The sequence below is a fragment of the Malaclemys terrapin genome, chromosome 3 (genome assembly GCF_027887155.1).
Source record: "Malaclemys terrapin pileata isolate rMalTer1 chromosome 3, rMalTer1.hap1, whole genome shotgun sequence".
Classification (NCBI taxonomy): domain Eukaryota; kingdom Metazoa; phylum Chordata; order Testudines; family Emydidae; genus Malaclemys; species Malaclemys terrapin.
In genome coordinates this window covers 140,340,653-140,368,364 of record NC_071507.1, presented here as the reverse complement: position 1 = coordinate 140,368,364, position 27,712 = coordinate 140,340,653, and the positions used below count along the sequence as shown (strand labels likewise).

The 27,712-nt window shown below is 42.5% G+C and overlaps 1 protein-coding gene across 2 annotated transcripts in view; it reads right to left on the bottom strand.

The window, feature by feature from the left end:
* The window catches only part of LOC128834535 (gamma-aminobutyric acid receptor subunit rho-1-like), an 81,694-nt gene extending 62,835 nt beyond the window's left edge, over positions 1–18,859 (bottom strand). For both annotated transcript variants that reach the window (XM_054023418.1, XM_054023419.1), the window contains exon 1: positions 18,738–18,859. In XM_054023418.1, coding sequence (XP_053879393.1) covers positions 18,738–18,859 — 122 coding nt within the window. The remainder of the gene's footprint in view (positions 1–18,737) is intronic.
* Between the last annotated feature and the right edge of the window lie 8,853 nt (positions 18,860–27,712).

Genomic DNA, 27,712 nt, shown 5'->3' with positions numbered 1-27,712 from the left:
GATCTCCTAGAACTGTAAGGGACCTTGAAAGGTCATTGAGTCCAGCCCCCTGCCTTCACTAGCAGGACCAAGTACTGATTTTGCCCCAGATCCCTAAGTGGCCCCCTCAAGGATTGAACTTGTAACCCTGGGTTTAGCAGGCCAATGCTCAAACCACTGAGCTATCCCTCCCCCCTTACTATCAACGTTTTAATGTTAAATGTTGATGATGTTCATTTGAGAGAATCTTTCACTTTTTAAATCATCTTTGTAACTGAGTGTTAACACAGTATAAACTTAATTTTTAAATTAAGTAACACATAATTAACTTTTCCCCTTTTTCAGGAGGGGGGGGAAGTGGGACGGAAAGAATGTGGGCTTTTCCCCACAGCTTCAAAATGAGAAGTGTTTTCTTTAAACCAATTTTCCTTCCCACCCCACCCAAAAAAAAAAATCCTGATTTGAAAGTTTTGTTTTAAAAACCGAAGAAACTTATTTCAGTGAAAATCTTCAGCCATCTCTCCTATGGCATTTGTCTACTGAATGTATTCTATAAGTAGAGACATTCAAATCCTCCAGTTCTTCCTTGAGAATTACTGTCAAAACTCCCATTATAATAGTGGTAGTATTGTCCCATTGGCCAAGTAGTAACCCACATTCAGAGCCTTACCGTATGGGTTTCCATTTGGATGGGAAATTGATAGCACTAAGTCTGTATGTACAACATACACATTCTGTTTCCCTGAACAGCAGTAGGATCAAAACTGCCCCCACGCAATTCTTTCCAAGTTCTTGGACCGGGCGCCTTCTACCTTATCCCAAGAAGCAGCTCCCTTTCTAGTATTTCTCATAGGTGCTGACTCTGGGGCTGGAGCTACAGGTGCCAACTTTCCACTGCTAAACCCCAGGCCCTGCCCCCACTCAACCCCTTACCCCAAGGCTCATGCCCCTTCCCACCCCCTCCCCTGAGCCTACTGCACCGTTGCTCCTCCCCATCCCAGAGCCTCCTGTATACTGCGAAACAGTTGATCGTGGCAGGCAGGAGGCACGGGGAGGTGCTGATCGGTAGGGCTACCGGCGAGCAGGAGGCACTGGGAGCGGGGTGTGTGTGTGTGTGTGTGTGTGAAGCTGCTGACATATTACTGTGGCTCTTTGGCAATGTACATTAATAAATTCTGTCTCCTTCTCAGGCTCAGGTTGGCCACCCCTGGATTACAGGATTTGGCCCAAGGGAAATACTGTACTGTAAAGTGAAAATCCCAAACTACTAGTGTGTTAGTGTTAGAATTCCTATCCTCACTCAATCTCAATCTGATCTGAACAAGCTAGTTTAGTGAGGTGGAACTAGACAATGAAACTTGCAACAAACAATTTGACAGATTTAGCCTCTGCTTGTTACAAAAAGTGATCAGGCCAGAGTTTTTAGAAGTCAGACAGTTCTCTAAAAGTACTGGCAACCAATGTTTACTGAGCTATTTTTGGTGGGGCAGTTATGTCACATGGGATTTTTCCTGTCCCCTGATGGGATAATTTCACAAACATTTCTGTCATTAATAGTTGTAGGTGTAGATTTAAAATTCTCTTAATCAGTACTGCCAAATGCAACTTCAGAGTTCTTTTCCTGCTAAGACTAGCACAAATATTCATAGAACACAAGCACAAGAGGTGAACATAAGAAAAGAGTCATTCTTTTAAATTGGTAATTCATAGTGTTCTACTACATTAACTTTATACATCACTTTCTAAAGGGGGTAAATCTCACCCCTATTTATGCAGGGGAAAACTAGTGCACAGAGGGGTCAGTGACTTACCTGAGGTCTTTCAAAGAGTGGTAGACATGGGATTTTACTCCAATCATCTGACTTGTGATGGCCTGTCCACTCTGCCTCTCAATATTCACTGACACCTGGTTTTGCAGTATATGTTTGTCTTCCCCACGAGGACCTGGCTTTATGGGTTCCTCCCCAACTCCAGCAGCTACTGAGGCAACTATGTCCTCTTCACTTATCCCAATTTGGACCCCGCTTTAATGAGTGTCCCTTAGCAGACAGCCTCCACTGCAGGTCTTCTCTTCACAGCACATTATGCATCTCCCTCCCCAGCAGCTACAGCTGCATAATCCTAAGGCTATGGCTACACTTGCAGATGTAGAGCGCTGGGAGTTAAACCAGCCCTCGGAGACAGCAGCAGGGAAAGCGCTGAAATGTGTTTACGCTGTCAGCTGCAAGAGCAGTGGCGTGGCCACATTAGCAACTCTTGCAATGCCACAGAGAGCCGTGCATTGTGGTAGCTATCCCAGTGTGCAAGTGGCTGCAGTGTGCTTTTCAAATGGGGGGAGGGTTGGAGCGTGACAGGGAGTGTGTTTGTGTGTTGGGGGAGAGACAATGTGTTTTGGGGGGCAGAGTGTGTGTCAGCATGCTGTCTTGTAAGTTCAGACAGTAGCAGAGGTAAATCCTGACATCAGCTCCCACCCCTCTCTCCCACACGCACACCTGCCTCGGCAGCAGCATTCCACAGTAATGGTTTGCTTTGTGTCCCGGAGCAGATAAGCATGCCGGCTGTCAGAAACAGAGCATTTGAAAGGAGATATCTGCATGCCTGCAGCTGAGTTCAAAACAACAACCAGAGTGGCCACTTGATTTCAAGGGATTATGGGAGGTTTCCAGAGGCCAATCACAGCACAGTAATGCAACACGTCTTCCACACTGACACTGGGGCATTTCAGCCAGGGCACAGCAAGCTCTATGCTGCTTGTGGAGATGGATTACCAGGGGTGCTCCAGCCGTGGAGTCCAGGCACTCTAAGTACCTTGCCAGTGTGGACACCTCAGGAGTTAGGGCACCGGGGGCTGATTTAATGTGCTCTAACTTGCAAGTGTAGCTAAGCCCTAACAGAGTACCAGAAGAATTGTAGTGAGCAACTGACTTTCAGAAAGAGGAAAAATAGCTTGATAAAAATGTCAGAGGAGAGGAGTGTACTACCCCATCTCTCACCCTATCCTCTCCCCCAGTCTGTTACTGTTCACACCACCACTTATGACATTTTCATATAATACGGAAGATAAGACACAACATTTTTCACCTTTAGAGTTCTTTGTTACTATTCATTAGAGAGACAACATGCCTGAGAGGCAGGGAAGTTAGGATTATTATCCCATTTCACAGATTAGGAGACTGAAGCAGAGATTAATTTGCCTAAAACCATAGGAGGGATTAGGGTCAGGATTAGAAATTGGGATCTTCTGGCTTGCAGGTTTGTACTAAGGATGACGGCTCTCATTATTATTCTGTTCTAGTTACCCAGACAGCAGGAAATAATTAAATATACTTACAATGTAAGCACCTCTTGGTGGAGACCAGATTATACTTGTCTATAAAGTGTCTGTAAGAAGGCCAGAACACCCAGAATGCCCTCCTTTGGCAGGTCATGGTACAACTTGTGCAGCTGCCTCAGTTTCCCTCTCTCTGAGCTCCCAGAAATAGTCCAAAGCATCTTCCAAGTATAAATACAACCCTTGGGGGATTCATTTATTACTAAAGTTCCATGCACATAAGTGTTCACAACCATAGTCCAGAATTCCTCAGCATAGTCCAAACAGTGCATGCAACCTACAGCCCTGGTGTCCCTCACAATGTCTCCGCTCTCTAGTACAGTCCCAGCACCCCTCATCATGCCCCAGCTCTGATTATTTGTCTGCTTTTGAATGGGAAAGTATCTCTAATCATTCTTTATAGGATAAACCCTGACACCATTTGGGAAGCTGAACCATTGTGCAAAGGAAACCGGCTTAGTGGGAGTTGCGAAGAGGGTGAGCACCCCTGTGCAGTGTGGAGCTCAGTCCAGCAGTGCCACCTTGTGTGTCAGCACTCAGATGCCAGTGCTGAGGAAGGGCAGAGTATCCTGTTTGGGACCTCTTACACTTGCCTCCCCACTTCCTGGAGAGATGTCAAGGATATGCCTGCTAATCTCCCAGGCTACTTGTGCTGGGCACAGGTTTGAAGACTTGCACCTTAGTTTCTAGTTATTTGGTATGAATGATGATGCACCTAAACCCAAATCTTGGCTCCTAACAGCAAGGATGGTCCAGTGGTCAGGGTGTTGACTTGGACAACGATTCAATTCTCTCCACCAGACTTTTTGGCCAAATCACCTCAGGCGGGTATACATTTGGGAGGCTTTTCCAATATAGTAGTGTAGATGTAGGAAGTGTAGTATAAAGCCCTAGTGTAGACACCATTACACCAACAAAGGCCTTTTGACAGTATATCATTTGGGGAACTGATACAAACTGTATACATAACTCCTTTGCTGGTAAAGCAGCATCTATACTAGGAGGATTTGCTGGTATAGCATAGGCTTGGGTTTTGAGGAGAAGGTTGTGGTCCATAGTGCCAAAGGCAGCCAAATGACTGAGGAGCAGGAGTAGGGGAAAGAGGTGCCTAAATAAATAATGGCTGAATACTTTGCATATTCAAGTCATTAAAATATATATTACTCTTTGAGGAGAGCCTCCTTATCCAGAGATGGGTGAAGATCTAAAAACTCCTTAAAGTCCCTCATCACACAGATTTAATTTGCTTGGAAAGCACATAGCTGTCTAAAGATAGGGTGATGGGCCTTGTTCTTTGTCTAATCTCTAATCTGTCCCTCTCTGGTTATCTCAGCATCAGTTAATGACTTTGGTGGGTATAGCATCAATGACATGCTGAGGGCAGAAGCCAGACTGCCAAAGAGGGAGCTGAAGAGGGAGTATGAGTTGACATCAGGCTAAGGAGCTTGGAGGTAAATGGGAAGTGGGAGCTGGGACAACAATTGGAGAGAGATGTAGAGCTGAAGGGTGGAGTACTGCAGGATAGAGATAAAAAAAGAGTGCCTGAACATGGAGGAAAAGAGCCAATGAATGGAGAGAAGCCAATAATAAGGGAAGGGGAGAGGACACTAGGTAGGGCTGGAGGGAATGAGGTTGAGGGGACACAAAGGTTTTGAAGTGGATAGAAGATGGGAGATGTTGGAGTCAGAAACTGTGGTAAAATAGGGAGGGGCTATGAGGACAGGATGACAGTGAGCTCTTGCGAGTCTCCATTTGATGCATCAATAAACTGTCCAGACTAGTAGGAGACAGGGAGTTGGTGCAGCAAGTTTGAGCAGAGATTCAAAGTGGACTAGCGTTGCTGGGGAATGAAGGAGGGAAAGCAGAGTAAGATGGTTTAACAAGGAGAAAAGCATACAGTTGCTGAAGGAAGAAAGGGCAAACATACAGCATAGGAAACTGGCAGTCATGGGACCACAAGCCATTATACCCCTTAGTTTTATCCACTCACACACAGACTGAAACAGAAGATACAATATAAAAAATATTCTTTGAAGATGTGGCATAAAACCTCATTGATTTGCATTTATGAGCAAGGGTACTGTAAATTTCTGAATTGTAAACAAACTTAAAGCAAGGAGAATGTAACACACAATGTAACGGTACTTTATCTAGATATTTGGCAAACAGTTTAGTGTCATTACTTCTGGTCATACTTTGTAATCTGTAGTATGAAGTCTTAATATTTCACCTCAGTACAGTGATCTATTAAATCTCTGCTGGAAGAGAGAGCCCTTTTCGGCATACAAATGATGTGTGAGGATCAGTGGAGATGAGCTGAAAAGGTTCTACTGTATTACTTGAAGTGATCCAGAAAATTCTATATGAAATCCCCCTGCCATCCCCATATTATCTGAATATGGAGCAATCTTGAGAGACAGTACAATGCCAGTTTTGAAGATGGAAAGGATTGAGGGACCACTAGGAACATACTGTTGGGATCTATTCTAGGCAAAATGAGTGGTAGGAAGGGCCAGAAGGCACAAAGGCAGGAGTGAACAAAGTATACAAAAGAAATAGACAGGAGAGAAGCAAAATAAAGTAGAGCAGAGGGAGTGAGATGAGATGTAGGCAGGTCTGGATTAAGCCATAGGCTATATAGACCCTTTGTGATCCCAACTCCTAGCATCATGTGATTAACTATGTCAAAAGGAAGTAACTCAAGGTGAATGAGACCATTATTCTTTTTGTGAGAGGAGTTTCAGTGAAGTGAGCAAAAGATAGATTATAAGGGGTTACATTGAAAAATGGAGGAGAAAAAATTCAAGGGGTGTGAACAGTTAATTTGCTTGATGAGTTTAAAATTAAAGAGATGGAGGAAAATGGGATGTTAGGGTGTTTATAGACGAGAGATGACGCTGAGTCTAATGTTGGACAATGCAACATATGACAGATGACCTTGGAATTTCTGGGATGGATTGATTGAAATAAAAATGTCAAGTAACTTGATTTAGTTATATTATGATAGCACTGAGATGCAAAGAAGTACTTTGGGGGAAAAAGCCAGATAAAGCCTTTTCATACTTTATATGGGCAGCCAAAAAAAAAAAAAAAATCAACAATTAAACAAATTGTTTCATGACTAAAGAACTGGAAGTATCTAAATTTCTCACTTTAAAATATCAACATTTATACTAACACTCAATTTACCAGTGATAACAGATCTATAAGCATGTAATCTGTATCTCATGGTCAGCATTGTCCCCAAAGCTTCATGGCATATCTTAGATGGCAAAGAGTGAAGACAAACTAGTTTGGTATTTGACTACCCAAGGGCAATATGCTGAGTGATGAGATAAGGTGGGGCATCAGTAAGTCTATGGACAATCGCAAAGATTTGTGTGGCAGAGCAGGGCCGGCGCAACCCATTAGGCGACCTACATGGTCGCCTAGGGTGCTACAATTTGGGGGGCGGCGACCGCGGTGGTATTTTGGCGGCAGGACCTTCCGCCACCTCTGTGGGGGGTGGCATTTTGGGGTGGGACATGTTGTATATTTTAAGAACACTTTCACTGCAGATTTGACAACACACTAAAAAGGTACCAATGTGAGATTTCTAAAAACAGCTATAGCACTCGACCCAAGGGTTAAGAATCTGAAGTGCCTTCCAAAATCTGAGGGGGTGAGGTGTAGAGCATGCTTTCAGAAGTCTTAAAAGAGCAACACTCTGATGCAGAAACTACAGAACCCAAACCACCAAAAAAGAAAATCAGCCTTCTGGTGGTGGCATCTGACTCAGATAAAGAAAATGAACATGCATCAGTCTGCGCTACTTTGGATTGTTATCGAGCAGAATCTGTCATCCGTATGGAAGCATGTCCCCTGAAACGGTGGTTGAAGCATGAAGGGACATGAATCTTTAGTGAATCTGGCATGTAAATATCTTGGAACTCTGGCTACAACAGTGCCATGCAAACACCTGTTCTCACGTTCTGGTGACATTGTAAATAAGAAGAGGGCAGCATTATCGCCTGCAAATGTAAACAAACTTGTTTGTCTGAGTGATTGACTGAAGAAGTAGCACTGAGTGGACTTGTGGGCTCTAATATTCTATATTTTATTTTTAATGCAGGTTTTTTTTTTTTTTTTTTTTTTTACAAAATTCTACGTTTGTAAGTTCAACTTTCATGATAAAGAGATTGCATTACAGTATTTTTCAATTCACCTAATAAAAGTACTATTTCTTTTGTCTTTATACAATGCAAATACTTGTAATCAAAAATACATAAAAAGTTAGCACCGTACATTTTGTATACTGTTAAATTGATTTCAATTACATTTGAAAATGTAGAAAACATCCAAAAATATTCAAATAAATGGTATTCTATTATAGTCTAATCACGCAACACCTTATTAAAAATGTAAGATGAAAGCAAGACTGCTCAATACCAAATGATATAATCAAGGACTTGAAAAGCTTGATAAGGCAATTACTGGAGGAACAAGAGACAAGCATTTTGCACACATTAATATTCATTTACAGATCTAGTAGTAAAATGGGCACTTTTATTCCTAGTGGGTGAATTACACAATCTTCTGTGCTGCCACCGTATATTCCTCCCTGACTTGTATACTCCTTTACTACTAGTAAAAAGTATTTGTTGTGGCATTGTAACACTATACTAAGGTATGATATTTCAGCACAATGTCATGATGCAACATCGTCAGATCTTACCACAATATCACAATGGTGATTCAAACTTTTGTTCTACTTAAGCTGTCCCTGGCTTCAAGTATGAAACATGTACCAATGATGTACGTGCACCTTGAAATGAGTTGTTATAAATATAGAATAGCTTTTTGCATTCCTTTGTTTGCACTCTCTTCACCCATTCGTATTGCACATATCTATAGCTTATTGCCAATGTACTTGAAAATGAGTGTTTCTTCACAATGTAACCAAAGTTAAATATGTATGGAAACTATAACCTTCATAACATACAGCACTGTTTTTTTAAAAAAAGAATGTAGAGACTCTCTTCAAAATTTCTCATTTTTAAAAAAATTCAAAACTTCACTGAAATTTCAAAATTCATTTGGCATTAAAACATTCCATTTGTGTTCCATGCTGTTAGATGCACAAATGATTATTTTGCACCCCAATCTGCCCTCTTTACTTTGATACATATAAATGAAAAATTAAAGGGGGGGCACTATGTTTCCAGGGGTTAATATTGAGGTGCAGAGCATTTATTCTCTAGGTCATCAACCCATCTCCAGTTCAGGTTGGTAATGACTTAAAATTATCATCTAATAGCTGGCTAATAGCCTGTATGGTACAAGCAGGTAGTCACTGTCCTAGTTCTTGATGGAGAGTGTGGCATTCCCCTCTCATGTTATCTGGACCGGTGATCTGCTAGGTCACTTCAGTCCTTGACTCTAGGAGCCAGCCTTACCATGCTCTGCTGTGAGAACTCCCACTCCTGGGCTGTTCATGCACAGCCTCTGGCATGTAAGCTGCTCCTTGGATTGTGCAACCGAATGACACTAGCTAATACCTCCGGTCCCAGACACAACCCTAGGAACCTCCGTCTTGCAGTGTCCAGTTATGCCCACTGGACACTGCAAGCTTATATAAGTTCATCAATTTAACAAAGAAATTGATATGTACCAGGCTTGTTATCCCAAGGGGAGTCTCTGATGCACCTCAAACCAAATACACTGCTTCAGGTAGAATAAACAAACAAATGTATTATCTGTGAAAGATAGATTTTAAGTGATTGTAAGTCAAAACATAAGTTGGATTTGGTCAAATGAAATAAAAGCAAAACACATTCTAAGCTGATCTTAACACTTTCAATGCCCTTACAAACTTAGATGCTTCTCACCACAGGCTGGCTGGTTGCCCTTCAGCCAGGTTCTCCCCTTTGATCAGCACTTCAGTCACATGTGTAGATGGAGGTGGGAGAGAGAGAGAGCATGGCAAATGTCTCTCCCTTTTATCATGTCCTTTCTTCCCTCTTGGCTTTGCCCCGCCCCCTTCATCGCAGTTCCAAACTGACCAAGGGAAGGAGGGTGACTCACTCGAAAGTCCAACAGATTCTTTTGTTGCTGCCTAGGCCAGTGTCCTTTGTTCCTGTGAGGCTGGGCTGGGTTTGTCCCATACATGCCCTGATGAGATGTGAACTACCTCTCTGCTCTTCGAGAGTTTTTGCCTGGGCTTATTTTAAGCAATGAAGACACATTTTCAGCCTCATAACTATATACATGAAATTATAACCTATAACATCACTATAACAACAATGCTCAGTGCATCACGAGCCTTCCGAAGACACACATGACAAACTTTGCATTGGGTAACCCACATAATCATTTTATAAGGATAAACATGGGGTTGCTGGGTGTTCCCCCAAGGTACAGAGCATCACAGAGAGGTATAAACATCTCAAAACACATTATAAATTATCCTAATTGGCAATCTAGGTAGCCAGCCTGAACACTGAATGAGAACACCAATGACTGAATGAATGCCCTGAGATTGGGTGTTGACTCCCCACAACTCCTGAGCAGGTTAATATGGGCCAGAAAGAGCCAATTAATCATATATGCTGCAGCTGGAGGGCAGCCAGGGATTGATAAAGCCTAATTCAAAAATGAAGCCTGGGGGGAGGGGAAGGAGTTGGGTTAGAATTATCAAGACAAGAAGTGATTAGGGGGCTGGAGCATATGACTTATGATAGGAGGCTGAGGGAACTGGGATTGTTTAGTCTGCAGAAGAGAAGAATGAGGGGGGATTTGATAGCTGCTTTCAACTACCTGAAAGGGGGTTCCAAAGAGGATGGATCTAGACTGTTCTCAGTGGTTCCTGATGACAGAACAAGGAGTAATAGTCTCAAGTTGCAGTTGGGGAAGTTTAGGTTGGATAGTAGGAAAAACTTTTTCACTAGGAGGGTGGTGAAGCACTGGAATGGGTTACCTAGGGAGGTGGTAGAATCTCCTTCCTTAGAGGTTTTTAAGGTCAGGCTTGCCAAAGCCCTGGCTGGGATGATTTAGTTGGGGATTGGTCCTGCTTTGAGCAGGGGGTTGGACTAGATGACCTCCTGAGGTCCCTTCCAACCCTGATATTCTATGATTCTAAGTGAAGTCAGCAGGAGACTGCTGGGAAGGGGTCTGCAGTTGTACGGGGAGCAGACTATTCCTGGGATCCTGACCTGGTATAGGCAAGGGGCTAAGAGGGATGAAGTAGCCATGGGGAGTAGAGGAAGCTCTGGTGGCAAACCCAGAGATAGAGCAGGGGATAGAGAAGTGGGATAGGAAGGAATTGGGGAGATAGCAACAGGGAGTGAGACTGAGTGCAGACCTGGGTTGCTAGTCGTAAGGCCCATGGGCTGGAACCTGGAGTTGCAGATGGGCTGGGGTTCTCCTACCAGCCACTGGGAAATGACCCCTTACTTAGAAGTGGAATGAAAGACTGCCTGAGGTGGCACCTGGATAGCTTGTCCAATGGGACTTTGGTATCCTGGATAGTATGCTGTGACTTGGCTGGAGGGGCACACCACAAAGAGGGAGCACCTTTGGTTTAGAAGAGAGAAAGCACAGGGTGAGCAACCAATGACACTTGCTCTGTGGGGCAAAAGCTAATTCCTAGACCTAGCCACAGAGGTGCATGTGCAGTGAGTGGAGCCCTTTACGTACCCTTTCACCCCTTGAGCTGGTTCCACAGACCTGAGCTGGCAGAGCAGTGCTAAGAAGCTTGTGCTGCTGCTACCCATGTGGTACCAGTTTAGTGACTAGAATGCTGAAGTCTTCAGGACTGGCAGCCTCTTACAAGCATTAACATACCATATTAGCAATAAAAAATGAGCAGTTACAGAGGTAAAAGTAACAATTAAACAAAAGTGCATTTACGATGATGATTCACACATACTAGTTTGTACTGTCAGCTTGAGAACATGGGCTAGTAAACTGTGTGCTAGGTGTAATATACACATTTCTTAATTGTTCTAGCCATATTTTTCCTCTGCTTTTCCTGTTTAGCAAATGTTGCTTTATGTAATTGAGTCCTAAATTAAAAGGAAAAAAAAGAAAAGAGAAGGGAACTATGATGGGATGTAAACCTCACCGTGATATTGAGTGGGTTAATAGGAGCCTGGGAGCTCAATTACCACATCTACTGGCACCTGGAAAGGTGTTCAGTATGTCAATTAGCAGGTCCACTGGAAAGCAGTGAGGTATCCTTAAGGTGAGAGGAGAGAGGAAAAAAGAGAGAGTTTTTTCCTGTTTTCTGAGAATGGTTTGATAAAAGTCAGGAATGAGGAGAATTGGGAAAAGATATAAAAGGGGAGTTGCCCCCATTTTGAGATCTGCCAGAGGAGTTAAGACTCCTGGGAAGCAGCCATGGGATTTTGGTGCTCAGCTGAGGAACAGAGAATCAGAGAAGGCTTATGAGGGACCAAAGCTCAAGCCTAGGAAAGGTGGGAGTGGTTTAAGTTTGAATTTCTGGCTTGGGATTTGTTGGCAAACTCCAGGAAGGAATTGTGAGAATCATGGGCCACTCCTGAGACCTTGGAGTCTGAGGGTGTGACCAGGGTCCCCGGGGGGCACACTGAGGTTGCTCAATTAGGGCAAACTGCAAAGAACAGGGTAGACAATCCCCAAAGCTGGTAGTTACTCCAATACTTAAATCCACCCAGCTAGTAACAGAACAGCTTCTACAATACCTTATTGGTTACACAGAAGCCAAAACACAGTTCCCTTAAAAGCAACCCAACCTTTGGGCTCCCTCCCAGACAGCCAAGTCAAATATGAAAGTTCTACCAATCCCAAAGGATAGGGCACGTTACCTCTCAGATTAATAAATATTTCAGATTTTACCCAAATACATGCTTATAGCCAATTCCTAATAACTAAACTAAAATTTATTACAAAAAAGAGGAGAGAGTGTGTGTATTTGTTAAAAGATCATTATACATAGAGACTTGAGTACAGTTCTGGGATCAATTTCATAGTAGAGATGGTGAGCTTAGGAGTTGCACAGAGTTCATAGAATTAGTCCATAGGTTTAGTCCAACATCCAACACCAGGGTGATCCAAATGGTTTATGGTGCAAGCACATATTTCAGTTGTTATAACTGCTCTCCATTGAAGAAAATGTGGGACCACTTGCACCACAGTAGCAGAAATAGAGTTCCTATGTGGAGAATATAATGAGCTGAACTAATATGGATAGGGTCATGCAATGAGATGGTGAAGAGGCAAGTGTTGTAGATACTCCCTCCCACTCCCTTTTTAAAAAGACAGTATGCGTATGTTTAATAAAACCTACCTAGTAGGGTGGCACATGTCTGAAATGTGACTGTAACAATGGCTTCAGGATTTTAATGTTAAAAGATATTTTGCCTAATGGTCAGCTGGGTTCAGAGAGCCTAGGCTTCTTTTCATATGCTCATCTTCATCAGTAATAATTCTGCAGGTCTAATTAGGCCATCAACACCACCCGTGTAGTTCTAGTGTCCTTGAGATTATCTCCTCAGTGACACTTGTGCAGGCTGCTGGCCTTCAAAGGGTTTCAACAGGTGTAACTGACTGGAACTTAGTAAACCATTCTGTTTGCTACTCAAATTCTCTGCTTCCTCTCTTAGCAGCATTGGCTCACCAAAAGACCATGCTTTTATCCAATCCTATATTAAACTAACTAAAGGTTTATTAACTAGGAAAACAAAATAAGTTTACAAGTTTAAAGTAGGCAAACAAATACACACAGACACACAAAAATGAGCTAGTCTTGGGTTTCAAAAAGTACTCGAAGCTGCTGTATATATGTCCTTTAGGGCTAACCCATGCTAAGCAGCTTGGGGATCCCTTGCTTATGTTTAGAAATATTGCCCTCTCCAAATAGGGAACAATTAACAAAGTCTTTTGTCCACCGATATTCCACAATGGTTCATTTGATGTCTATGGGCCTTCTTTTGTTGGACAGGAGATGACACTTCTTGTCGTAAATTAGTACTTCACACTTGGTAATGCTTCTCTCCTGACTGGGGGGTTTCCAGTTGCATAGCAAACATTTTTATAGTTTCAAAGCAAGTAGTTACCCTATAACATGGGATACAGATGATATATAGTGAGATGAATGCAGGCAGCAACTCACAAGCATTGCATAAACACATTCTTAACATCTATTTTATCAATACTAACACAGGTGAGCCAGAATGGCTTCCAGCTATGCATTGGTGAGTGTTCAGAGAGGCCTAGGGGCCGTGGCGTGAGCTGGCACCTGGTCTGCTGCTATACCACCACCTCATTATGTAGGTTCTATTCTGTTTTTCATTTCAGTTCTTACTTTAGAATATCCTGTCTAGTCTCAAAGTCTTAGACAGAAAACCCCAAGCATTTTCAGAGTGAAGGTTGAAACTCCAGATGCAGATGACACTAAACTGGGAGAGTGGTAGATACGCTGGAGGGTAGGGATAGGATATAGAGGGACCTAGACAAATTAGAGGATTGGGCCAAAAGAAATCTGATGAGGTTCAACAAGGACAAGTGCAGAGCCCTGCACTTAGGACAGAAGAATCCCATGCACTGCTACAGACTAGGGACTGAGTGGCTAGGCAGCAGTTCTGCAGAAAAGGACCCAGGGATTACAGTGGACAAGAAGCTGGACATGAGTCAGTGTGCCCTTGTTGCCAAGAAGACTCCGGCATTTTGGGATGTATAAGTAGGAGCATTGCCAGCAGATCGAGGAACGTGATCGTTCCCTTCTATTCAGCATTGGTAAGGCCTCATCTGGAGTACTGTGTCCAGTTTTGGGTCCCACGCTACAAGAAGGATGTGGAAAAACTGGAAAGAGTCCAGCGGAGGGCAACAAAAATGATTAGGGGACTGGAGCACATGTCTTATGAGGAGAGGCTGAGGGAACTGGGATTATTTAGTCTGCAGAAGAGAAGAATGAGGGGGGATTTGAAGCTGCTTTCAACTACCTGAAAGGGGGTTCCAAAGAGGATGGATCTAGACTGTTCTCAGTGGTACCAGATGACAAAACAAGGAGTAATAGTCTCAAGTTGCAGTTGGGGAAGTTTAGGTTGGATAGTAGGAAAAACTTTTCACTAGGAGGGTGGTGAAGCACTGGAATGGGTTACCTAGGGAGGTGGTGGAATCTCCTTCCTTAGAGGTTTTTAAGGTCAGGCTTGCCAAAGCCCTGGCTGGGATGATTTAGTTGGGGATTGGTCCTGCTTTGAGCAGGGGGTTGGACTAGATGACCTCCTGAGGTCCCTTCCAACCCTGATATTCTATGATTCTATGCTTAACGCAGCCTCTTAGCCTGAGCATGGCTCAGATTCAGATTACAATATTTTCCTGGAAATGATACTGTTCCATGTGCAGAGAGCCTGAAATCAGAAGAACTTGAATTTTGCCATTTCCTGCATTTAACTAATTTAGGGACTAAGCCAACCTTAAACTGAAAAAAAAAGCCAAATTGCTCTAAATTCTTGTACAAAATGAATTTTAAGGGCTGGCTTATGAAGCATGAGGAAGTAGAGCTTGTAATAGAAATGCTGAATTACAGCCTTCATCATGATCTACTAATTCTGAAATTGTATGGGTGGAGGTTCTCCTGAATTGTTTTGCCTCCCAGAGTCCAATTCTGCACTCTCAGTAAAATCAAAGGGAATCTTATCTGCATCAAGATTGCCTCATGTGAAGATGTTTTAATACAGCCAAATGTGAGGTCAGTACATCTCAGAACAGAGCATGCAGGCCACAGACAATAGAAGATTGTCCTAGGGTGTAAGGACACTGAAAAGATTTTAAGGACACACGGTCCTTGGATGTATAAGCAGAGAAATAGCAAACAGCGATAGGAACGTGATATTAACGAAACCATTACTGGAATACTGTGTCCATTTCCAATGTCAACAGCTGAAAAAGGATGTTGAAAACTGAAAGGGTTCAAATAAGTCCTAGAATAATGATTAGAAGTCTGGAAAACATTCCTTATAGCAAGAGAATAAAGAAGCTCAGTCTACATAGTTTAGCTGAGAAAAGGTTAAGAGGTGACTTGATTACAGTCTACAAGTACCTAGATGGGGAAGAGATATCTGATTGTAGAGGGTCTTTAACGTATCAGAAAAAGGCAAAACAAGATCTAATGGTTGCCTAGCTTCCGTTTCCAAATTTGAACTAGAAATAAGATGCAATTCTTTTTAAAAGTGAGGATAATTAACCACGGCAACAACTTCCCTAGGACTGTGGTGGGTTCTCCATCACTTTAAGTCTTTAAATCAAGCCTGGATGTATTTCTAAAAGAGATGCTACAGCTCAAACAGAAGTTTATGGGCTTGAAGTGGAAATTACTGAATGAGGATTTATAGCCTGTGTTATACCAGAGGTCAAACCAGATGATAATTGTCACCTCTAACCTTAAAATTGACAAACCTCTGAGAGATTTTGGGCCAGGTCCAGATTGATCATTGCTGCAAAGCTATCTGAAAACTTCCTTACTTGGCCAGTGGATGATCACTTCAAAGTAAGGATTTTCAAGTGAAGTAGCATTGCTCTATGGAGTACTCACCTTTCCCCCTCCTTGTGGCTGGTAGAGGGGGCATGGATGGTGTGTTCCTATACCCTGGTGATCCTTGGCTGCAGGAACAGCCCCTTGCAGCCTTCCGGCTATTCCAAATTGCCCCAGGAGGATCAGCCCTACAGAGTGATCCAGGATCAGGGAGCACAAAAGTTGCTTAAGGTGGTCTCCCAGGGTGTGCTGAGTGGAGTGTTGCTGGACTGCAGCTTGGGATCTGGCCCTGTGTGATTGGGTCCTCAAATAGATCAGCTTGATTGGCCTAACATCCTGCTTTGCTGAACAACCCCATCACTCTTGGCGGTTGGGGTGTGCCCAGGGCCGGCTCCAGGGTTATGGCCTCCCCCAGCAGCCAAAAAAAAAAAAAAAAAAAAGCCGCGATCGTGATCTGCGGAGGCAATTCAGCGGGAGGTCCTTCACTCCGAGCTGGAGTGAGGGACTGTCCACCAAATTGCCGCCGAACAGCTGGACGTGCCACCTCTCTCCAGAGTGGCCACCCCAAGCACCTGCTTGACCAGCTGGTGCCTGGAGCTGGCCGTGGGTGTGCCTACTTATTAAGTGATTCTGTTGGAACTATCTTAATATCCTATTTCATCCTGTGGATAAAGTTCTTTATCCTTTTTTTCTACTTCTAGCCCTCTCCATTACTATTACATTCCTATGTTCTGTCTCATCATGTTTTTCCCTTTTTTGCAAAAATAAAGAGATACTTAAAGGCACTTAACTATTGCAACACTCCCAGATGCTGCTTCTGTTTATTAAACAAATCGACATACCCTTGTGTCTATAGATCAGAACAGTGAACTATGCTCTCTGTGGCTGTTGCTATGTTGAAAGCTCTCAAGGAACACATGCAATTTCCTTGTTCCCCCACGTCTTTGACACCTTAGGTCAGAACAGGCAGCGCACAGGAGAGAAGAGTGCCAGGCACCTTTCCCCTCCACCTCCATTTTGTACCACTAGGGAAGGACTGGGCACAGCTCCAGGCCTCACACTTCTCTAATTGCATGGACTGCTCGAGACTATTGCTACGAGCAGGGCTGGTGTTAAGGGGTAGCAAGCAGGGCAAATGCTCAGGGCCCCACGCCACAGGGGGCCTCAGGCATTGCAGTAATCCAACCTGTGAGCAGGCCAGGGAGGCAGGATAGGAGGCCGACTCCTTAGGTTCTGCCCTGGGCCCCAACAAGTCTAATGCCAGCCCTGGCCACTAGCAGAGGTAACCATCCCAAATTGTGTATGGAGGAGGTGGGGTCCAGGGTGTGCTCCCCTCCACACCAGCCAGCAGCAATGTCACCTCAGTTGGATTCTCAGTGCTTCAGAGGTCCTGGTGGGACAATGAAACCACACAAGGCACAAAGAACAGTCTATTTATTTTCAAGTGGCATATTCAGGTAGCATTCTTCCTTTGGCACGTACCTCTTAACGTCTCCCCTCACTAGGATTTATTCTTTCCCTTAACTGTATTTTACATGAAGTGCTTGGGGCTATCTCTCTAATAAAGATGCTAATTACAGCTGCATTATGGGCGTACACAGGTTTGTACAACTTGTACATTGCGTTTTTGTTCAACCTGTTAAAGCTGCCAGTTTACACCTTGCCATCTACTTTGCTAGTGTCAACTACAGTATGGTAGAACATCACCGCCATTTTTGTGAACTTGAATGAAAACAACAAAGGGTGGCATTGTTTTAATATCTCTTGTCATGTATCCATTGGGGTCTGTTTGTGAATAGGGGCCACTGCATCCATCTTCCCAGTTTTATTTCTGGCTATGTGGCATCACCATTGAACCTATTTCATACTTTGCAAGATGGATCTTGGATTCACAGATATTAACACTGCAATAGTTCTGTAATAGGGTAGTCTGGCCCATTTTCAAGAAAGCAGAGAGGGGGAATATTTGAAGACAGACAGGAACCATACTTCATTCTCTGATGATTTTTCCCCTAACACTGATGTTTATAGAAATGGCTTGAATTCTTCCTGCCTGACACTACTGCAGCTCTATTAATAGTTCATCTCCCTTAAAACTACTTTTCTCATGGTAATTAAGATAGCATTGGTGACAATTCATAGTTGCTAATGAGCAAAAACAATGATTGCAGTGAAGGGAAAATCTTAATTTGTGTTAGACAGCTTCAGCAGACATCATTTTAAACACTGACTTCTTAGAAGGCATAAGCCAGTGATACCCTCCAGACAAGTGCACAGAATTTTTTTTCTCCAGCAATATCCCCTAGTGTTTGTCTACTTGCATGTACAGGTCATATTATGTAATTATTCTTACTAGACCTCAACATTTTTTACAAAACAGAACATGAGTACTCCAACACACAACACAAAACTGCTCTAATATCAGGAAAATTTCCCTCCAGTCAAACTCCTAAAAGACCGCATATGGCAGCACTGGAAAAAAATTAGCATGTAGCCCTTTTGGAAACAACTGGGCAATTGATCTGCAGGTTATTCAATGTCCTTGTTCACAGGCATAACTGATTGTATCCTTGTAGTCTGCAGAAATGTTGGAACTAATAAAACTTCTGTATCCAGTCTTGTAAATACCCCAGCATTCTACCGCAATAAGCAATCAACTCCTCCTTTCCTTCCCCAAAGCTGCTATAATCAAGAACAAGCAAACCAGATTGTTGCCACGTTAAACCAGAATGTTGATACTAGTGGTTTTGGATGTAAAAAATGTAAATCTACTAGTCATTGAAGGAAAAAGAAAAAGCTAAGCACAATATTTGTTGGTCAGATAACCCTGAATATGCTGCAATACAAACTTCAGAGGTCTGCATTAGGAATGATATAGTTATCTGCAATGTTGCATTTGCCCAAATTGTATACATCTGAATTTACAAGGAGACTCACCTGCCCTTCTTATATACCTCATGTATTTCTTTTCCTTGCCGGTGAGCTCTGCATTCAGTAGACAAAACCCATCCCCACAACAGCAAGAAGATGCTAAACTGCATTTTATGGACAGTCAACATGATACTTTGGGGTCCTATATCCAGAAATAGTCCACACAAGAAGAAAAACAAAATGTAGAGTCTGTTTCTCTTTTTAAGACATTATCAGTCCCTTCGTTATTGGAAGGATGTTTACTCATACAAAAAATCATCCTGCAGTATTTAATCTGGACAGTGGGGAAAGCAATTTCCACTAAACCTATAAATCCCTCTACGTCAGATGGTAGGGATTTTCGAACAGTGTAGAATTCACGTATTCCTACAGAATGTTTTTTTTTGTTCAAACAGGCTATTGTATAAATTGATTTAAGACAAAACCTTTCAGGTATTTTGGAAAATGGCATATTTCTGGTGAACCAAGATATTCTAGCTGATCAAAGATTTCTTTAATTGCTGATTTAAGTGTACCTGTTAATGCCTAATATGATAGTCTTTATTAAACACCTGTTTAGCTGCTGGAAGCAGATACAATCATCATAATTTCTATCTAGCTTTTAAGGAACATCTTTGATCTTATTTTCCCTGGTTTTGCATCATGCTTGCAGCGTGTGGTGATGCCATTGTTGATGTGCTTACAGAACCTGTGTCACGCACTTCACTGCCAAGCTGTTTGGACATACACAGGATCTATGGAAAATCTCTAGTTAGGGAGGTACAGATGAGCATAGGGCGACTCATTTATCCTCTCTGCAGCTGGATATTTATAGGAGTTCATGGTTGATTGTCACTTGCAGACTAGAGAATGACAGGGTGAAGAGAGCAGCAGAGGATTTCAAAGGACTAGAGGAAAAAAATGTTCTACAAGTAAAGAAATTGTCTCTGATGTTAATTAAAATTAGAAATAGCTGTTGCTTGCATTTCTGTACTTACTGCCAATATCCTGATCCTTCTCTTTGAAGCACTATAACGGCTCCCCATTATCAACAGCTTCAAGTTTAAACTCCTGGCTTCATGACCCTATGCAGCTCTGCGTCGATCTACACCTTATCTCTTATCACATTGCTACTATCCCTTGCATTCTACCATTGATGCCAAATTTACCCTAGTCCTCCATTTCTTTCACAGCTGTCACCAATACTTTTTCTTTACATGCCCGCTATGCATACAATTCGCACCCTATACCAGGACAACTAGTCACCACCTTCTCTTCAGGCTGATTTCTCTTAAAGACCTTGGGGCAGATTCTTGCCTGGTATAAATTGTCATAGCTCCGTTGACTTAAGTTGTCATAGCTCTATTGAACACCTCAGCTGGTATACAGAGTTTATGGCTAGAAGGGACAATTAGATCATCTAGTTTGACCTCTATGTCACAGGCCACAAGAGAAACATGGGGGGACGTATGCTATTAGTGGAGAATTGTAAATATAGTACCTATATTTAAGAAAGGTGGAAAAAGTGACCTGGGAAACTACAGGTCTGTTAGTTTGACTTCAGTTGTATGCAAGGTATTAAAACACATTTTGAAAGAGTAATTAAAGACAGAGGTAAACGGGATAAAATATAACATGATTTTACAAAAGGTAGATCATGCCAGATCAGCCAGATATTTTTTTTTTACAAGATAACTGATTTTCTAGATAAAAGAAATGCAGTAGATCTAATCTACCTGGATTTCAATAAAACATTTGATACAGTTCGAGATAGGAAATTAGTTAGATTGGAGAAGATGAGGATTAATACAAGAATTGAAAGGTGGGTAAGGGATTGATTAAAAGGGAGACTACAATGGGTCATGCTGAAAGGTGAACTGTTAGGCTGGAGGGAGCTTACTAGTGGAGTTCAAGGATAAGTCTTGGGACAAATCTTATTTAACATTTTCATTAATGATGTTGGCACAAAAAGTGGGAGTGTGCTAATAAAATTTGTGGATTACCCAAAGTGGGTAGGTATTGCCAACACGGTGGAGGACCAGAATATCATGCAAAAATATCTGGATGACCTTTGGAACAATTTACCAAGGGTCGTGGGTTTTCTATTACAAACAATTTTTAAATAAAGATTGGATGTTTTCCTAAAAGGTATGTTGTCGCAATTATTTTTGGGGAAGTTCTATGGATTGAGTTATATAGGAGGGCAGACTAGATGATCACAATGGTCCCTTTTGGCCTTGAAATCCATGGAATCTATTTTGAAGTCTAGTCTATACTTTCCCAAGAAGATTGTGGTAATCCATGGTGGTTCTCTTTGGTCATCTCTGGCTACAAGGTGTGCAATCTGTGTCTTTTGGATCCTCCTCTTGAAAGTCAGCAGCTACCATATGTTTAGGCCATCTGACTGCTGCATAATGCCCTCTTTTTAGACACTTCCTGCATGTGGTGTCCCTTGCTGGACAGAGCAGTTTGCTGTGAGGTGGCTTGCCACACCATGGGCATTCTTTCATGCTCTTGTTGTATTCCTTTTCTCTTACTCCATGTTAGTATAGCTCCTCTGGATCCTTTTGTGCTTGTACTGGTTTGGGTGTGTGTTGCGTCTGCATCCTGAGGTATTTTCCTTCCCATGTCTCTGTGGCCTGCTCCTTAGTTATTCCTGAGGAGAGTCTGTTGCTTTATGTATTGGCTTTGGAGGACTATGTTCTTGGCTGCTTCTAGTGTGAGGTTAGGATCATTCTGAAAACTTTCTGATAGCTGGCTGTCCCTCTGCTCTGCAACAATCCTGTCTCTGATTAAGTTCTTCATTCATCTCCCTATAGCCACAGTGTTGGATTAGGTTGTACAGGACTATTATGAAGTCATTTGCTGATTCATGCTTCTCTTGTTTGCATAAGTGAAATTGTGCCTGCTCAAGAAATTATATTGAAGCATGGCATGAAATGTGTATTTAGTTGTTTAACTGTATTGCTCTGTTTCATCTGAGCAGCTGTGAGGCTTCTGGAAAGTGTAATGTCCTCTGCTGCAGGTACCATTGTATGGAGCAAGGTATAAACTTGTTTCTCTTCTGATTGCTCATCCAAGCTGGAAGATTGATAGAACCTCAGGAATCTGCTTACCCTGAGGGTGCTGGAAATCAAATTCTGCTAGGGTGGTATTTGGAAAAAGGCTGGGTCAGATATAACCATCTGGATTAGAGACCCAGCAGACCATGGCTAGGGTGGATGCAAGCCTGACTGACTCTATTTCCAGTTACACATTCTTGTCTCTTAGCAGTGTGCACCCTAGTGGCAGGTCTAAACATTCACAACTAATATCACATCAAGTATGTATGTAACTGGCTGTGAAGTTCTCTGTTTGTCCACACTGAATGTAACCAGGTCATAATCTTTGGTCCCAAGGCAACCACCAGTTTCTAGTCCAGTGATTAATTTATCTTTATCCATCATAATGAGATCAAAAATACTTACTTCATGTGCTCATCCTGTGAGATTTGCCTTGGCTTTCTGTAAATTGTTGGACGGGCCCTGGTAGGTGTCAAAGCCTAATGGCGTAGGCCTTGGGTGGCTAACAGGTTTCCTCCTTAAATCTCATCATGATAGTTAGCTGTGCTCATATGTCAGCCACTTTTTAGATACCCCACCATCAAGTCTTAGGTGGGGAGTAGGTGATTGTCTTTGCTATGATGGGCACCAGGGAATGGGAGCAAATGTGCTGCAGCATTCTGAACAAGCTGCAAGTGATAGAGAAGCCCTGCTATCAGCTCCACCAAGAGGGAATACAATAATAATTGAATCTCATAATCATGAGGGCATGTGCGGCTTTTGTAAAGTTGTCACTGAATAAATAAGGGTGTAGACTATGTAAATTGTGCCACATCCAACAAAAGGTTTTCCCTGGAAAGAGAATGGTTGAAAGTGATGCAAAGATTCTTAACCTGACTTGCTCTTCCTGAGCAAATCACCTCAATTTGGTACATGAAGGGAAAGTGAGTCATAACCTCTGCTTTACCAGGGCTCAGGATGAGGTAGCTGATGATAATATCACTCAAACATTATTCCAGGACAGACATGGAACACCCAGGGTCCATGGGGCTAGAGATGTAGAGGTGTATCATTGGCATACAGAAGAAACTTGATGAGTCTGATCCTTGCTAGTGCAAACGTGTCCTCCTATGAATAATGAAACCATCCACAGTTACATTGGATATGATGATAAAATACAGGGGATATAAACTTCCATGCTCCAGGGCATAAGCAAACCTCTGATGGGGGTTAGGAAGAAGCTTCCCCTATGGGCAATCTATTCCATAACTGTCTGTTATGAGGATTATTGCAGGTGGTATTGGCCATGGTCAGAGATAGGAGTATTATTATTAGGTGTGCTAGGCACTGTACAAACAAAGTCAAAGACCATCCCTGGTCCAAGGAGCTTATAACCTAAATAGAAAAGACACACAAAAGTCAGGGTAGGAGGGGAAACTGAGGCACAGAGAGGCAAAGTGACTTGCCTAAGGTTACACAGTAAGTCAGCAACAAAGCCAGGAATAGAATCTAGGTCTCCTGAGTCTCAGTCCAGTACTCTTTCCATTAGATTATACTGTATTAGATGAATCCTGCACAGATCCAGTATTGAAATTCCTATTTTCCTATCTTGTCTGACAAGATCACAATAATCAATTGCAGAAATTAACAAAGGGGCAAATCAGTCTAAATTACTCAGACTTTCCTCTGCCTGAGAGCTTAGCTGGATAGTTCTTCAGTGTCTCTGGCTAAGGAAAAATAACATCACTTAGTCTCACACTCAGAGCTCTTCTGTATGTCTACATAAAATCCTTACACAGAAGGTGATCAGGTCAAGGTCCTAGCCATCACTTCTCCAGATTGTTGCCCAGCTTCAGCTCCCAGTGACCACCATTCAACCCTCGTAGCCTCCAACCACAAGAAATCAGAGAACCACAAGGAGCTAGGAAATCAGCAAGCCTGTAACTGATAACAGTTTTTGGTGAGCTGGCTGCATCCTTGGTTAGAAGAGGAGATCAGCTATGCCCCAGGATCAACACGACAATAAAAAGCCATAAATTTGGGACCATTTAAACTCCCATGGAAGTTAATGGCAAAACTGTTTTTTGTTATGTTTGCACAGGGCTGTGGTTTCCAGGTGCTACAGTCTGCAATATACATTAATAATAAATCTCCAATGAATACGTTGGGAGTAGGATTGGGCCCTAAAATATTATGTGCTCTTTAATCAGCATCAACTGACTTCTGAGTGCCCAGGCTTCCAGAATCTGGGTAGAAAATTGGCTGTTTAAGATGAAGAAATAAGGTTTATCTTAGATCATAATTTTCTTAAGAGAAGGAGCAAAGCAGGCCTTTGAGAAGTAAAACAAAGATGGAGGGGAGAGGGAAAGGCATTTGAAAATTAAGATGAAGAGGTCACCATTTTTTTTTAAAGGAATAAATCTGTTGGCTTTAAATATTTATTCTATCAAACTTACTAGCAGGCTGAGGGTTAATTTTGCCTGCTTTCCATAAGTGGGATTTTTGCATGTTGCTGGAGACTAAAACAGACAGCATTTTTTATTCAGTGGATAGAAGGCCCTGTGGGTACTGAACAGACTTGAGTGAATAATTTTCAATGAACAAGATACTTAACACATTTTTCTTCTTGTACAGCTTATAGAATAGCCGTGAACAGACTGATTTCCTCATATGGATTTATCATTCAAATTTGATCAATGAATATCTTCCATTGTTTACTCTAGGGATTGATTGCAAATACTGTACATTTGAATTGTTGCTTAGTTGTGCCTGGTCAGATTATAGCATGAAGTTGTTTGTTATCTCATAGGATGAGCCTTTGTAAATGCTGAAATTTTTTGCATTATTTACCCAGCTCTAGTCCTGAACTAAACTTGCCACCTGTATTCCAACAACTTGAACAGTTTGAGCCCCTAGCGGTAATATAAACAATAATATGGGTACATATAATTGTACATATCCAACACCATTCATCCAAAAATCTCAAAATGTTTTACAAATATTTAATTAAATATCACAATATCCCTGAGTTTGGTGACTATTATGCCTGTTCCATGGATGGGGGGAGAGAGAGAGCTATAAAGACGTTAAATGATTTGCCCAGGTCCACATAGAAAGTCAGTGGCAGAGCCAGGAATAAAATCCATGAGTCATGTAATAGCTGTCCATAAAATCCACCTTTGAAATTCTGAGTCCCACAACCTAAAAGATGTATCTTGGTTTCAGGACTGAAATGGTCCTTCTGTGCATACACTTTTGTGCTATAAACAGATTGTAAGTTTACTGAGCATCACATTTGTGTTGGAACCAGTCTATCTCCAAAATGACAGCACAGCTGGAACAAAAAGTGCGTTTTGCCTTAAGGCACCTTTATTCTGAATCCTATAACCACAACCTTGTCTGAAATAGAGGTAAGGTCAGGGTAAAAGTCATGTCAGCAACTAGTTACTGTACCAAACCAAAAACAGTTGCATTGTCCTAGATGGGAAAGCAGGTGGTCCATATAAGACCGTTCACCACAATGATATTTCTACCCACAATTATGAACCTTCCATGATCTTGGCCTTCTCCTTGTGATTAAATTATTTGATGGTTCACAAATCTCATGGTGATGAAGATGTTGCAGTGTTATGTAGAGTGCATCTCTAATGCCCGGAGGATCACATATGGGCAAAGGGACAAACACACTGCAGTGAAGTGCATGACTCTAGAGTTCAGTTGGCTAACATGGAGGACTTGGTACTGTTATTTTAGGCACAGGAACTATCACAGTATCTAGATTGTACCAGTCACTCTTAAAAGAGCCCATTAATGGAGATATTTTTAATGGGTGTCACTCCTTGGAATATTAGAGCTTGTTATGCAAACCTTGATGCACATGTCACTTAATCTCCATGTGACTTTGACTAGAACTGTGAGAATTATAATGATCTTTCACTTCACTGGTAGTTCTGAAAAACTGTAGAAAAAAAAATAACCTAAATTTTGGGCTTTTTTTAGGTTAAATCCTTAAATAAAATTTGAATGAAATTTTGACAGGAAATGCCATTTCAAATTAAAAAGTTAAAACATTTCATTTAAGCATTTTAAAAATGAAATGTTTCAATTTTTAAAAAACTTTTGGGTTTCTGGGACCAAAACAATTTAGTAAATTCAACATGAATTTGAACAGCTATTTGTTATAGCTGGAGGAACAGCAAGTGGACCCAACTAATTGAAATGATGTTGTTGGAAGACTTATTGGCTCTCTCAAGTTCTGCTTCTTTATGAAGCAGCACTGTGCAGGTGGGTTGCAGACTGCCAGGAGTGTGCCTTTCAGTCTATCCCTTGAATGCATTATTATTTTTTTAAAAATTAGACTCAATGAAGGGTTATGGTCCATCTATCACCCTTTGATCCCTATACTTGTGAACTTTGGGGAATTGTTCTGCTGCATTCGCTTTGTGGTGGTATTTTCTCTATCTGTCCTGTACCGGGGGTGGGTGAGGGAGGAGACGAGGCTATAAAAGTACCTTGAATAAATAGTTCACAGTTGTTGATGATACAGAACATTCACCAATGAAGGATTTAGCCCAGATCTCATGATATTTTGGAACATCTAGCAACTAGTAAAGTTCACTGTTGGCCTCCATCATGGCACAGTTGTTGTTTTGGACAGCCACAACTTTGTCCTTTGTATTTGAAATAGGCTTTTCCATGGATGTTAGGGGGCAGAAAGATGGGGAAAATATAGCTGCCATGTTTGTACTGAAGAGATTATTTTTAATGCAGGGTAAAAGGGAAATAAGAAAATATTTCCTTAGAAGGTACAAAGAAGGAAATACTCATATCCCAGTGGCAGGTTTTGTAATTAGGTCTGCTATCTTCATGTGTTGCAAAGATCAGCAGACATGCAGAGAGTGGGGGAGAGGTGGGAACCTCCCTGTGACAGGGTTGGGGAAAACCCTGTTCAGTGCGGGGCCAGTGCATCCCATCACACGCCTAACCCCTGTCTATATATTAGTCCTTCTTAGCAGGGGAGTGCAGCCCAATGGCCAGAGTCAATAAATTGGCCCCAGTTGGCAGAGTGGTAAGGCCCATGGGCTACAGTCAGCAAGTTTACTCTAATGAGATGGGGCAATGCGGCCCAATGGCCAGCATTAATAGATTCACCCCTCTTAGTAGGATAGTAAGGCCTCGTAACCCCAATCAGTACCTTTACCCCAAGAAGACAGGGCAGTAAGGCCTAGCATCTAGCATCCATAGATTCAGCCTTCTCAGCAGAGCAATGAGGCCTAATGGCTAGGGTCAATGTATTCACCCCTACTAGCTGGGCAGTGCAGCCCAATGGCCAAAGTCAGTATGTTGACCCCTCTTAGCGGGGCAGTGAGGCCTAGTAGCCACAATCAGTCTAGTCACCCCAGGAAGACCGGACAATAAGGCCTAGAAGCCAGAGTCCATAGATTCACCCTTCTTGGCAGGGCAGTGAGGCCTAGTGGCCAAAGTCAGCAAACTCACCCCAGTTTGCAGGGCAATGTGGCCCACTGGCCAACATTAATAGTCAGCAGGGCTGTAAGACCTAGCAGCCAAAGTCCATAGGTTTGACCTTCTCAGCAGGGCAGTAAGGCCTAGTGGCCAAAGTCAATCCAGAAGGGAGCACCACACACAAGGAAGAGGGTGGTGGCCCTGGGGGTGGGGGGGTCCAGGCCCTCCCTCTCCACTGGACCCCAACCCAGAGCCCTGGTAGTGCCAGGGGCATGGGCCATTGAGTCAGCGGGGGGGAGGGGCGAGACGGTATCCAACTGAAACATGCTCACTCACAACTCCAGTTCACCAACCGGGCCTCTATCTTATTTCCCTGGACTGCTTCCTACCATAGTTCCCATGGCTACAGTCTGAGCATCTCTGCTGTCTCTGGGTTCCCCAGTCTGTGTTGTCCCCTGTGACTCCTGACACAGCAGGGTCTCAGTAGGTACCTAAGCA